The 14086-nt window shown below is 47.0% G+C and overlaps 1 protein-coding gene across 1 annotated transcript in view; it reads left to right on the plus strand.

Moving 5' to 3' along the window:
• The first annotated feature begins 315 nt into the window (after nt 1–315).
• The window catches only part of PPT1 (palmitoyl-protein thioesterase 1), a 24734-nt gene continuing 10963 nt past the window's right edge, over nt 316–14086 (plus strand). The window contains exons 1-5 of the mRNA XM_006164946.3: nt 316–469; nt 6916–7025; nt 7457–7584; nt 8583–8653; nt 9336–9438. Of these exons, the coding sequence (XP_006165008.1) occupies nt 346–469; nt 6916–7025; nt 7457–7584; nt 8583–8653; nt 9336–9438 (536 nt within the window). The 5' untranslated portion in view covers nt 316–345. The remainder of the gene's footprint in view (nt 470–6915; nt 7026–7456; nt 7585–8582; nt 8654–9335; nt 9439–14086) is intronic.

Consider the following 14086-nt stretch of genomic DNA (forward strand, 5'->3'; position numbering starts at 1 on the left):
TTCGGTGCCTCAGTGCCCTCACCTGTGCAATGGGGAGAAGTGGGTACAGGCTGCCGTGCACACCCTGATCCTCATAGCAGTGACACTGCGAGGGTGAACTCGGTGACAAGATGCACAGCCCTGGGCACGGCGCCTGAGTCGCACGCAGCAAGCGCTGACAACCCGGGCGGCGGTTCTGGACCACGGAGGCGGGCGGCCCAGGGGGCGCAGGCCCGGCTCCGCCAGCGCGGTCCGGCCGGAGCGTGGCCGCCCCCTCCGCCCCAGGGTCCCCGCCCACGCGGCTAGGGGTGCTGCGGGAGCTGGAGTCCCCGAGTCGCGTGCTCGCGGTCATGTGATTGGACCAACATGGCGTCTCCCAGCTGCTTGTGGCTCTTGGCCGTCGCTCTCCTGTCCTGGTCCTGCGTTGCCGGGGCGCCGGGGCATCTCGACCCGCCCACGCCGCTGCCGCTGGTGATCTGGCATGGCATGGGTGAGTGGGTGAGCAGAGGGCCGAAGGGTTTGGCGACTCGCTCGCTCGCTCGCTTCTCCCTGGGTTCGAGTCTGCAGAATGCGGCTCTGGAGGCTGGCCCAGCGTTTCAGGGTCGACGGGGGGAGGCTCTTCTGCATTTGATACGGAGAAGGCGAGGGACGCTTGCGCTGCGTTGCATACTGGCGTGCTGTCCTGGTTCGATGCTCGCAGTGGTGGCGTCTGGGTACCATCTCTGGCACTTGGGCCGGCGAGCCAGCTGTGGCTCCATGGCCGGCACATCCGTCTCTTTGTTGGTTCACAGTGCACGGAGATCGGTGAGGCACCTCCCTGGAGTCCATCTGGACGTTTAGCACATAGTTAGCGAGCACCTGTTAGGTACTGAGGAGACCGCACAGACTAATTCTTTGTTCTTTTGGAACTTAGTTTCCAGTGAGAGAGAAAGACAATAAAGAAAAAGATAAGTAAAACATATAAATGTCAAATGTGATAAGTGCAAGAGAAAAATAAAGTGAGGGTTTGTTATAGGCTGAAAGTTGGGGTGTGAAATCTTATAGAGCAGTCAGGAAAGGGTTCACTGAGAAAGCGGCGTCTGAGTGAAGGCACAAAGTGGATGAGGGAAGGTGCCATTTGGAGAGGTGGTGGACAGGACAGCAAATGCGAAGGCCCTGAGGCAGCAGCGTGTCAGGTGTGTTCAGCCAGCACCTAGGTCAGTGTGGCTGGGACTGAGCGAGCAAGGGGAAGAGAATGGGGATTTATGTTGGGGTTGGATACAGATGCTGCTGGATACAGATGTTGTTGGATACAGATGCTGCTCGGTCTATGAAGGCTGATACAGGGACTTTGGCTAGAGTGAGATGGGAACCCCTGGGGGCTCCACCAGCTGAGTGACGTGATCTGCTTTACACTTTACAGGGTCAGGCTAGTTGCTGTACTGAGAACAGACTGGACGGGGTAGTGGACAGTTGCAGGGCAACAAGTTAGCAAGCAGTTGTCGTTTAACCAAGAGATGGTGGCTTGCAGTTGGGTAGTAACAGCATAGGTGTTGAGAAGTCATCAAAGTTCCGAGATATTTATATATATAAAACATAAATATATAGTTTTTGATTTGTCAGAGGGCATGTGTGCTTAGTAGAGAGAAAAAGAACACGAGAAACACCCACCACCCCCACCCCCTTGCATGAGGAGTGGTCATGTTGCAATCCCTTTTCCTCCCTCTCTCCTTTGGGGATTTTGGGCACTCACACACACACCTGGCATGTTTCTTTCTTTCTTTCTTTTTTTTAAAAATTATTTATTTATTTCTATTTATTATTGTTATTTTTTTTTTCTTTATTTGACGAGAGAGAGAGAGAAAGGGAAAGTGAGAAAGCAAGCCACCAGGTCCAGGACTTGAACCATGGTTGGTCATGTGGGAATCCAGTGCCCTTATCCACCACACCACCTGCTGGCCCCACACCTGGCATGCTTCTCAACTGCTGGGTCTGGGATTCAAACCATGTAGTCAGTGATGTGGGATCCAGCCTCTTTAACCACCACACCATGGGCTAGCCTGGAAGTTTGGATACATTTTGATAATGGAAACTATGGAATTTGCCAACAGATTATATGTGGGATAAGAGAAAAAGTCAAAGATGACACCACAGGTTTTGGCCTGAGAACTAAAAGGATAAAGTTGTCATTTTACCAACGTGGGGGAGCCTGGAGGGTGAACAGACTCAGGGAGGGGAGAAATCGAGACTCTGCTTTTGGGCCTGCTGACTTTGAAATCCTGCTAGACGTTCAGTAGATGTACAGGCCTGTGGAGTCTATGACAGATACAGGCTGGAGATTCAAGTTGGGAGCATTACCTAGTCTTCAATGCTTGAGAGTTGGTGAGATCCCCTAGGGAGTATGTGTATGCCGCGGACTGAATCCTGGGTACTCTGGCATCTGAAGGTGGAGGAGGCGAGGAGGAACTAGCAAAGGAGACAGTGAGGGACTAACCAATGAGGCGGAGGTGTCCTGGAAGCCAAGTGAGGAAAATGATTCAAGAGAGAGTGATCACCTGGGTCAAGTAAGGGCTGAGCATTGATGATTGGATTCACCAATATGAAGATCACTCAAGGGGCCGGCAGGTGGTGTGGTGATTAAGGACGCTGGACTCCCACATGGCTGACCGTGATTCGAGTCCCAGACCTGGTGGCTTGCTTTCTCACTTTCTCTCTGGCCAGGCTGGGGATCCTCACCCTAGTTGGCATGTGGCATCTGGCTGGTCCTGAGCACCACATCACCACTGAGTCCTGAGTGCTCTCTTAACCCTGCTGTAGTAGTCCCTGAAACATGCTGGGCATGCGCACAAGTGCCCACGATCTGATGAGCTGGAGGACTGGAGGAATGGGACTGCAGGGTCACCAGACCCGCAGCGAGTGCTCATCTCTATCTCTGTGCACATGCGTGTGCTCTGTCCTCTCTCCATCCTTTTGGGATTTGGGGCACACACACACACACACACACACACACATACACACACACGGCCAGCATGTTTCTCACTGCCAGCTCCGGGGCTCAAACTGTGCAGCCCCAGGAAAATAAAGAGGGAGAAAGAGGAAACAGAGAGCTGCTCTGAGCTCTCCCAGCTCTGTCAGTCCGCAGGGGCGGCAGCTAAGTAACCAGCAACTGCAGTTCAGTGTGGCGACTGTGGCCAGGACAAAATAGAAGATTCCATAGGCCATAGCTCTCCTTTCTTTAAGCTGGTTCTTTTCGGGTTGAAAGTAGGCTGACTAAATTCAACATGGGAAGTGATCTCATTCCACGAGTCCCACTCAGATGTTAGTCAGTTTGTTTCTGGTTCTTAGTTCTCCTTTCCCGGAACAGGAAAAGAAACAGGTCTTAGACTTTGGAGTGGTGGCATGGAGTGAAGGGTGACGAGGCACTCTTATGTCTGTCCAAGTTCAGGATCAGCACTTGCGCTCTCCCACGAGTCAGTGCTTCCTTACATCCCGTCCCCAGGAGCTCGCTCACCTCGCTGTAGTCCTGGCCCTAAAGCAGAAAGCTTGGGGTCTGTTCACCCATGTATCCCATATGAGGGAGAGGGACCTGCCCTTCTGCTTATGTTCACTCGTATATTTGGTGTCCTGATTATATTGTATGGTTTTTTTTTTTAAGAATTATTTTATTTATTCATTCATTTATTTTAATTTGGCCACAGAGAGACACAGAGAGAGAGAGAGAGAAAGCAAGCCACCAGGTCCAGGACTTGAACCACGGTTAGCTGTGTGGGAGTGTTCAGTGCCTTAACCATCACGCTACCCGCTGGTCCCCTTGTATAGGTTTTTGAAACTCGTTATTTTTTACTTGATAAACAGGAATCAAGAAAGAAATTATTTTTCTTTTCTTTCTTTATTTTTTATTGAGGTAAAATTCATGTAACATATAGTTCAGCTTTTTTTTTTTTTTTTTTAGCTTTTACTCTATGGTGCGTGTGTTCACCAGAGTCAGAGACAGAGAGACAGAGAGAGAAGGAAAGTGAGAAGTCACCTCCCAGTGGGGATGGCCACGCTGCAATCCCTTCTCCATTTTCCTCTCAGGGTTTTGGGCGCACATGTACATGCATTCGGCCTGAGTCTCAAGCTGCTGGGTCCAGAACTCAAACTACACAGCTGGTCATTTGGGGTCCAGTGCTTTGACCTCCACACCACCTGCTAGCCCCAGTTCAAAATTAAAGTGTATAACGCAGAGGCACTTAGTGTGTTCATAATGGATGACAACCACCGCTTCTCTCGAGTTTCAAAACTTTTCAACACCGTAGGGGGAACCAGCAGTTAATGTAATGGCTATGTCGCTGGACTCCCACGTAGTCAACCGCGGTTCGCGTCCCAGACCCGGTGGCTTAAAACTCACGCCGGGCACGTGTGTGTGCGTGCCCAAGATCCCAGAGGAGAATGGAGGAGAAGGGATTGCGGCGTGACCATCCTCCTTGGGGGGTGATTTCTCGCTTTCTGTCTCTATATCTCTCTCTGTCTGTCTGGCGAGCGCATGTGCCCTATAGCAAAAAAAACTCTCAAAAAAACAAAACAAAACAAAAAAAACAACTTTTCAACACCTTAGGAAAACACCTGTGCTCATTAAGTAATTACTCCTCACTCCTCCCTCCTCCTACCCTGCTAATGTTCACCCCTTCTGTCTCAATGGATTTGCTTATTCTGGTTATATTATATGTCTTAGTCTGTTTTTTTATTGTTGCTACCAGAAACACCTGAGCCTGGGTAATTTTATAAAGAAATAGGATTTAATAATCACAGCTTTGGTGGCTGGAATGTCCAAAGGCCTGGGCCTACAGCATGGCTGAGGATGTGCAGGGGATGGCAGTCCCATGCAAAGAGAGAAAACATTCCTAACTGATCTATCTTGTATAACAACCAGCTCTTGGGAGAACTAATCCCTTCTCACCAAAGCTAGAACAAATTGGGTCTCGTGAGATATCATTAATTTATTCTTGAGACTCTTGCCCCATGATGCACTCACCGTGAACCAATCACCTTGCACTAGATCTCACCCTGAATTCTGCCTCCTGTCAGATTACTGTGAGATCACGCTTCATGTGCAGTTCATACTGCAATGTGAGGGATCTAGGTTGTGCGTTCCTTTGGAATCTAATATCTGATGATCTGAGGTAGAGCTGAGGTGGTGATGCTAGCACTGGGGAATGGCTGTAAATACTGCATTATGGTGTGTTGTATAATTACTCCATTATATATTACAATGTAATGTGCTTGAATCATCCTGAAACCATCCCCCACCCCTCGTCCACTGAAAAGTTGTCTTCCATGTACCTGGTCCCTGGTGCCAAGAAAGTTTAGGATCGTTGCTTTACAATACCATCAATACAATTAAGTCCTGACATGTGAATTTTCAGGGGACATATTGAAGCCATAGCGTTGTATAAAAGGAATCATGTATGTAGTCTTTTGTGTCTGGGCTTATTTTACTGAGCATAATTGTTTTTGAGGTCATCCAAGTTATAGCATGTGTCCAAACTTCATTCCTTTTTGTGGCTGAATAATATTTTGCTATATGGGTATACCACAATATGTTTATCTTTTTTTGGTTTAATTTTTAAAAAATTATTTGTTTTGGAGCCAGCAGGTGGTATGGTGCTTAAGAGTTAGACTCCCATGTGGCCAACTGTGATTTGAGTCCTGGACCTGGTGGCTTGCTTTCTCACTTTCTCTCGCTCGCTCTCTCTCTCTCACACTGTTTCTCTTTGGTGAGCACATGTGCCCTATAGCAAATTTTAAAATATGAATAATAAATAAAATTAAATAATTATTATAAAATTTATTTTAAGAGTTTTTGCCATAGGGTGTGTGCGTTTGCCAGAGAGAGAGAGTGAGAGGGAAAGTAAGAAATCACCCCTCCATTCTACTCCTAGGATTTTGGGCATGCACATACACACACACACACACACACACACACACACACAAACACCTGGTGTGAGTTTTCAGACCACCAGGTCTGGGACTCTGAGTTGCAGTCAGCCCTGTGGGAGTCCAATACCCTAACCACCACGCCACCTGCTGGCCCCATCCATTCATTCCTGGTGAATATTTGGGTTGTTTCCACCTTTTGGCTATTGCAAATAATGCTGCTGTTGATACTGATGTACACATTTCTGTGTGGAGTATGTTTTCATCTCTCTTGGGTCCATTACCTAGGAGTAGACGTGCTGGGCTGTATGGTAATGCATGTTTAACTTTTTTGAGGGAGCTCCAAACTGTTTTGCACAATGGCTGCATATTACATTCCCACCAACAATGAATAAAGTTTCTCCTTCTCCATGTCCTTGGCAACACTTGATGTTTTCTGATTTTGTTTTTAAATTATTATCATTCATTTGCCAGAGGGTGTGTGCACTTCTGAGAGAGAGAAAGAGAGAGGGAGAAAGAGAAAGCATCCCCCATGGGGCGTGAACTCGCTGTAATCCCCCTTCTTTCATCCCTCCCTCTACTAGGGTTTTGAGCATGCGCAAGTGCCAGTCGTGTCTCTCAAGCTACCAAACCACAAGGCCAGCCATGTGGGAGCCAGTCCATGGGCCGGTCTCCAGATTATTATGATTAAAGCCATCCTGGTGGGTACGAAATGGTATCTCACTGTGGTTTGGAGTTCCATTTCCCTAATGACTGGTGATGTGGAACGTCTTTTTGTGTACATGTTGCTGGCCATTTGTATCTTCTTTGGAGAAACGCCAGAGTCCTTTTCTCAGTTTAAGATGAAGTTTGTCTTCTGGTCAAGCCCTAAGTGTTCCTTATCTATTCCGGATAGTAAACCCTTATCAGAGATGTTTCGTAAGTATTTTCTCCCATTCTGTATATTGTCTTTTTGGATCTTGATAATGCCCATGAAGGCACAAAAGGGTAATATCATATTGTTTTGATTCATGGATTTCTATGATCATTTTTGTTGGCTAGGTGACAGCTGTTGTAATCCCTTAAGTATGGGTGCTGTTAAGAAAATGGTTGAGAAGAAAATACCTGGAATTTACGTCTTATCTTTAGAGATTGGGAAGAACATGCTGGAGGTAAGGCCCTTCACCACTCTGTCCTTTTGAAAGTTTACTGATTGAGTTCATAGAATGTGCAAAGCAAGTGTTTTGTCTTATATTTTTAGCACCAAATCATATAATGATACTTTCACCCTTAATGGCTTATGTGAGGACATCTCTCTTTTTAAAAAAGAATTATTTATTTACTTATTTGTATTTGTTGTTGTTATTATTATTATTTTAATTTGACCAGAGGGAGACAGAGTGGAGGAAAAATGAGAAAGCAAGCTGCTAGGTCCGGGACTTGAACTGTGGTTGACCATGGGGGAGTCAAGTTCCTTAACTACCATGTTACCTGCCAGCCCCGAAGACATCACCTTAAACAAGTTCTCTTCTTGAGAAGAGTTGGTGGTTGTTTTCAGTCCCACCCTTTCACTACCGTGGCTCTTTTTTTTTTTTTTTTTTAGGATGTGGAAAACAGCTTCTTCTTGAATGTTAATTCCCAAGTTGCAATGGTGTGTCAGCTTCTTGCTAAGGATCCTGAACTGCAGAAAGGCTACAATGCTATGGGATTCTCCCAGGGAGGCCAGTTTCTGTAGGTATCTTTCTGTTATTTTATGCCCCTTATGTAGAATACATTTTCTCCCTCTTATTCAGATCAATACACTCCACAAATTCATTTGAGATCCTTACCTATCTTGAGAGGAAAATTATTCCAAAATGTCCCTCCATAAGAAGCTCTATGGAGGACCAGCAGGTGGTGTGGAGGTCAGGTGATAGATCCCACATGGCTGATTTCATGGTTTGAGTCCCGGACCTGGCAACTTTGAAAAGTACGCTGAAGCTCTATGGAACTTAATATATTTCCTCTGAAAGAGTAAAGACTTGTGTTTGGCCATATCTGAGGAACATCCTAAAATGCTGTGGCTGTGGGGAATCCTAGAGGATTAAGAATCTTTTTAATTAAAAAAAAAATTTTTTTTTTAATTAAAAAGATTCTTAATCCTCAGAGCCAGCAGGTAGCGTAGTAGCTAAGGCACTGGAGAGAGACAGAAAGCGAGAAATCATCCCCCAGGGGGGATGGTCACGCCGCAATCCCTTCTCCATTCTCCTCTCGGGATCTTGGACATGCACGCACACGCGCCTGGCATGAGTTTTAAGCCACCAGGTCCAGCACTTGAATCGCAGTCAGCCATGTAGGAGTCAGGTGCCTTAGCTACTACGCTACCTGCTGGCTCTGAGGATTAAGAATCTTAATCTCTCGGGACCAGCAGTTAGTGTAATGGCTATGTCGCTGGACTCCCACGTAGTCGACCATGGTTCGTGTCCCGGACCCGGTGGCTTAAAACTCATGCCAGGCGCGTGTGCGTGCATGTCCAAGATCCCGAGAGGAGAATGGAGAAGGGATTGCGGCGTGACCATCCCCCCTGGGGGGTGATTTCTCGCTTTCTGTCTCTCTGTCTGTCTGGCGAGCGCACACGCCCTATAGCGAAAACCTCTCCAAAAAAAAAAAAAGAATCTTAATTTCTGAAACTGAGTGTTAATGAAGCACTTCCATCCGACAGAATTCATAAGCCTCTTTTTCTCTCCCAGGAGGGCAGTGGTTCAGAGATGCCCATCACCTCCCATGGTCAACCTGATCTCAGTTGGGGGCCAGCACCAAGGTAACTTTGACCTTTCTACCTGTGTTTTATTGCATTTTAACCTACATGATTCCTTGGTCACACTGGTTAAAAAAAAACCTTTAAGGACCAGTAGATGGCGTAATGGTTACATCACTGGACTCCCATGTAGCCTACCATGGTTCAGGTTCCAGACCTGAGGTTTAAAACTCATGCCGGGCGTGTGTGTGTGCGTGCCCAAAATCCCAAGAGGAGAAAGAAGGAAAAGGGATTGGGGCACGACCACCTCCCCCACCACCCCCCCCGAAGGGGTAATTTCTCACTTTCTGTCTACGTGTTTGACAAGCATACACACCCTATAGCAAAAATCTCTCTCTATAAGAAAGTCTAACTGGGGGTAGGGGAAGGAAGTAGAGATGGGAATGGCTGAGTTAGTGTAGTCAGGTAGGACTTCCAAAGCTAAGACCTGAAGCTAGAGACGAGAACGAGTCCAGCCATGTGATGCAGTCCAGAAGCAGGTGCTAAGGTCCAGAGGCAGAAGGGCATGTGGAACGCCAGAAGAGGCTGGGTATGGTTTGTCTTCAAGATATTTTCTTTTTTTGAGAATGAATGAATGAGATCAGAGTCTGGTTCCTGTCTGTTTTTGTTTCTCATGGTACCTTGCTCATACTGGCATTCAGTACATGATTTTGGAAGAAATTGATCTTTGTCTTTTACTTTGTAGGTGTTTTTGGACTCCCTCGATGCCCAGGAGAGAGCTCTCACATTTGTGACCTGATCAGAAAAACGTTGAACGCTGGTGCTTACTCCAAAGTCATTCAAGAACGGTACGTAGGGTTAGCTGGAAAGGACGAGACTTCGCGGTGTGAAAACACCATGATGTGGTGGCGACTGATTTTCAAATGAGCCACTTTTAAACGCTGTCTCTACTCCCACGCTCAGAGTGCTAGCAGGAGTGGTGGCGACTGATTTTCAAATGAGCTACTTTTAAACGCTGTCTCTGTACTGTCTGTCAGTTTTACTCCAAACCTAAAACTGCTCTTAAAAGTTTACTAATTTGGGCTAGCCAATTAGTGATTAAAGTGCTGGACTCCACACGGGCAACCGCGGTTCGAGTCCCAGACCCAGAGGCTTGAAACTCACACCAGGCACATGTGTGTGAGTGCCCAGAATCCTGAAAGAATGGAGGAGAAGGGATTGTGGCATGGCCATCCCCCCTGGGGAGTGATTTTTCACTTTCTATCTTTGTCTCTTTCTGCCTGTCTGGTGAGCACATGTGCCTTACACACACACACAAAAAAATCTTTCAAAGAAAAAAAACAAACAAGGGACTAGCAGATGGTGTAATGGTTACATTGCTGGACTCCCACGTAATGAGTAGCAGTTTGAGTCCCAGACCTAGTGGTTTAAAACTCTTGCTGGGTGTGTGCGTTCATGCCAAAAATCCCAAGAGGAGGTTGGAGAAGGGATTGCAGTGTGGCCATCCCTCTTAGGGGGTGATTTCTTGCTTTTTGTCTTTCTCTCCAGCAAACTTATGTGCCCTATAGCAAAAATCTCTTTAAAAAAAAAAAAAAGGGGAGGCGGGGGGCTTAGGGGTTGTGAGTGGTTATGGTGCTGGATTCCCAAATGGCCAACCACTGTTCGAATCCTAGACCTGGCAGCTTGCTTTCTCATTTTTCCTCTCTCTTTCTCTCTCTCTCTGGTGAACACATATATCCTATAGCAATTTAAACATAATAATAATAATAATAAATAAAATTAAATAAATATTTCTTCAAAACAAACAAACAAAAAAGCTTTTGGAAAGCATAAGCCTGGGGCTGGCAAGTGCCTTGGTGGTTAAAGCACTGGACGCCCCCATGGCTGACTACGGGTTCAGTTCAGGACCCAGTGGCTTGCTTTCTCGCTTTCCTTCTCTCTCTGGTCAAATTTATATAAAAAAAATAATAAATACATAATTCTTAAAAAAAAAAAAAAAAGAAAAAAAGATGGGACCAGCAGTTGGTGTAATGGCTATGTCGCTGGACATGTAGTTGACTGAGGTTTGAGCCCCGGACACGGTGGCTTAAACTCACGCTGGGTGCATGTGCGTGTGTGTCCAAGATCCTGAGAGGAGAATGGAGGAGAAGGGATTACAATATGGCCATCCCCACTGGAGAGTGATTTCTCGCTTTCTGTCTCTCTCTGTCTTTCTGGTGAGTGTCTTGAAGCAAAAACCTCTCCAAAAAAAGAAAGGAAGGAAGGAAGGAAGGAAGGAAGGAAGGAAGGCAGTGTAAGCTTAAGGAATTACTGTTAGTGTTTGGAGGGTGGATTATTTATGTTGTTAGCATTGAAGAGTTAATATCAATATTCCCAGCTACTCTGATGTCATTGGGTATTTAAAAATATGCAGAATCCCTTTTAGATTGTGTTCCAAACTTAATTATAAATTGGAACCACTGAAGAATTCACTAAAAATGAATTCCAGAACTCCATCTCTAGAAATTCTGATTCAGTAGGTCTGGAGTATTTATTATATGTGATAGCTGGGTTTGGGATCAGCTAACACAGTTATGGTATCTAGCCCGTGGGTTTTCTAGTGTATCATTTTGGTCAAATAATAACCCTTCAGTGCCACACATCTGCGAAGCCATTTTCCCAGGTAAAGCCTTGTGAATGACTCACCTAGACAACCTTCAGCTTCCTGTTTGCCTTCCCATTGTCTGTGAGCCTATCCCCCTGGCTGTCTTGGGCCAGCAGTGCCACCCGGTGGTCAGTGCAGGAAGCTAAGACACTCTGTAGGTTCTGTTCTTCATGCTGCTCAAAGCACCCCAAGCTTTGCCCTTGACCAGCTTCGACTAGCCATCGGCGGGTTATTCCTGCTCTAAATATTCCCTGTGCACGTGGGCGTGTAGGGCTTTTTAAACTTCATTCTCCTTTACTCTTTATTCTTCTAACTCTGGCCCAGATTATCTCACATCCTTCTCTTCTTTGTATTTCTTTGCTTTGTGAACCAAAACCCCACCGTTGGCTGTCAGAGTCCTGTGAGAGATGATATAAAAGAGCTGGCAGATGGGGGGGGGCACCTAAATACTGATGAAAAGTGCTAGATCCGTGTGTTTAGCTTTACTTCCTGCTCAAAATGTAATAAAGCAAGAGAATCAAAAGGTGACGGCAAAGAGAACAGGAGAGGAGGTAAGAGAAATTGAAGAAGTCGACCTGGCTTTGAGAGAGGAGGTAAATGAAGGAAAATGAGAAATCACTCCCTAGGGGGATGGCCATGCTGCAGTCCCTTCTCCATTGTATGCATGCACATGCAGCCAGCATGAGTTTTTTGTTTTTTTTTTTTTAAGAATTGTTTATTTAATTAATTCCCTTTGTTGTTGTTGTTATTATTTTTTAAATTTGACCAGACAGACAGAGAGAGAGAGAGAAAGGGAAAGTGAGAAAGTAGGCCGCCACATCCAGGACCTGAACCATGGTAGGCCATGTGGGAATCCAGCACCTTTAACCACCACGTCCCCTTGACCCCCCACGTCACCTGCCGGCCCCCCACATGAATTTTTTAAGCTGCCAGGTCTGGGACTCAAACTGTGGTCAAGTACGTGAGAGTCCAGCGACATAACCATTATGCCATCTGCTGGTCCCACTAGGAAAGGAGGGACCCAGCAGAGGACAGCAGGCATAGAGGTCTGGAGGCAGGCTGAGTCTGGCCTGCTCTACGTGACTGGAGTTTACACTGACTTCTAGAATGGGGAGAGCTGGACAGACGAGCACCCTGCGAGGACTTGTGGGAGCTGGGGGTCTCTTCTAAACGTCATGGGATGCTACTGGGAGGCGTTAAGCATGGGGGGGGGGACACACGCTGGTGTCTATTTTTGGAAAATGTGTACTGCTTTGTGCAGAGTGGATGGTAGAGCTGGGGAGAGTGGGGGAGGGGCTAGGGGCTGCGGTGGCCTGAGTGGGAGTGACTTGGATGGTGACAGTGAGATGGAGGGAAGAGGTGCAACCTGAGATCTGTTTCATAATCTCGTAGCCCCACAGAGCTCACCATTTATAACACGGTTTCCATGGCAAACGCACGCGGCGTTCTCAGCCGCTCATGCGCAGATCGACTTCTCAGATAGCTTTCTAATTTTGTAGTTTGCTTTTTCATCTCAAAATGTCTTTGTACGGGTAAAAGCTCATTTTAGCAGATGGCTGATGTGACACTCAGAGAGGCAGGTGGTTCAAGTAGAGTGGGAGAAAGGGGGCGGTGAGCACTTAAATGAACAAAGAAAGCGTCTTCCCTCTGCAGTGGTGTCCCAGCTTGCCCTTGTATAAAGGAGGTTCTTTCAATAGTTTTGAGAAGGAAACCAAATGAAGCCAAAGTGAACTTTTTTTTTAAAGAGGTTTTTGCCTTAGGGCGCATGCATCCCCTGGAGAGAGAGAGAGAGAGAGAGACAGTGAGAGGGAAGGACAGTGAGAAGTCACTCTCTGGGGGATGGCCACACCACAATCCCTTCTCTTGGGATCTTGGGCATGCACGCACATGCACCCAGCATGAGTCCCAAGCCACCAGGTTTAGGACTTGAACTGTGGTCAGCTGTGTGGGAGTCCAGCAATATAACTACTATACCATCTGCTGGCGCCCCCAAAGTGAAGTTTAAAAGGAATTTACAGTACTGTGGTGTGTGGGAACTCAGAGAGCCCTGAATCAAGAAGTAGGAGTCCAGGGACCAGCAGTTAGTGTAATGGTTATGTTGCTGGACTCCCATGTAGTCAACCGCGGTTTGAGTCCCAGAACTGCTGACTTAAACTCATGCTGGGCGCGTGTGTGTGCATGCCCAAGATCCTGAGAGGAGAATGGAGGAGAAGGGATTATGGTGTGACCATCCCCTCTGGTGTGATTTCTCGCTTTCTATCTCTCTGTCTCTCTGTCTTTCTGGCGAGCGCATGCGCCCAATAATTAAAAAAAAAAACAAAAACAAAAACAAAAAAAACCCCTCCAAAAAAAAAAAGTGGGAGCCCTTAGGTGCTGCGTAGGCCGCCACATCCAGGACCTGAACCATGGTAGGCCATGTGGGAATCCAGCACCTTTAACCACCACGTCACCTGCCGGCCCCCCACATGAATTTTTTAAGCTGCCAGGTCTGGGACTCAAACTGTGGTCAAGTACGTGAGAGTCCAGCGACATAACCATTATGCCATCTGCTGGTCCCACTAGGAAAGGAGGGACCCAGCAGAGGACAGCAGGCATAGAGGTCTGGAGGCAGGCTGAGTCTGGCCTGCTCTACGTGACTGGAGTTTACACTGACTTCTAGAATGGGGAGAGCTGGACAGACGAGCACCCTGCGAGGACTTGTGGGAGCTGGGGGTCTCTTCTAAACGTCATGGGATGCTACTGGGAGGCGTTAAGCATGGGGGGGGGGACACACGCTGGTGTCTATTTTTGGAAAATGTGTACTGCTTTGTGCAGAGTGGATGGTAGAGCGAGGGGGGGGGGGGGGGGGGCGA

This window comes from Tupaia chinensis, unplaced genomic scaffold, assembly GCF_000334495.1.
Source record: "Tupaia chinensis unplaced genomic scaffold, TupChi_1.0 Scaffold143758_1, whole genome shotgun sequence".
Classification (NCBI taxonomy): Eukaryota; Metazoa; Chordata; class Mammalia; order Scandentia; family Tupaiidae; genus Tupaia; species Tupaia belangeri.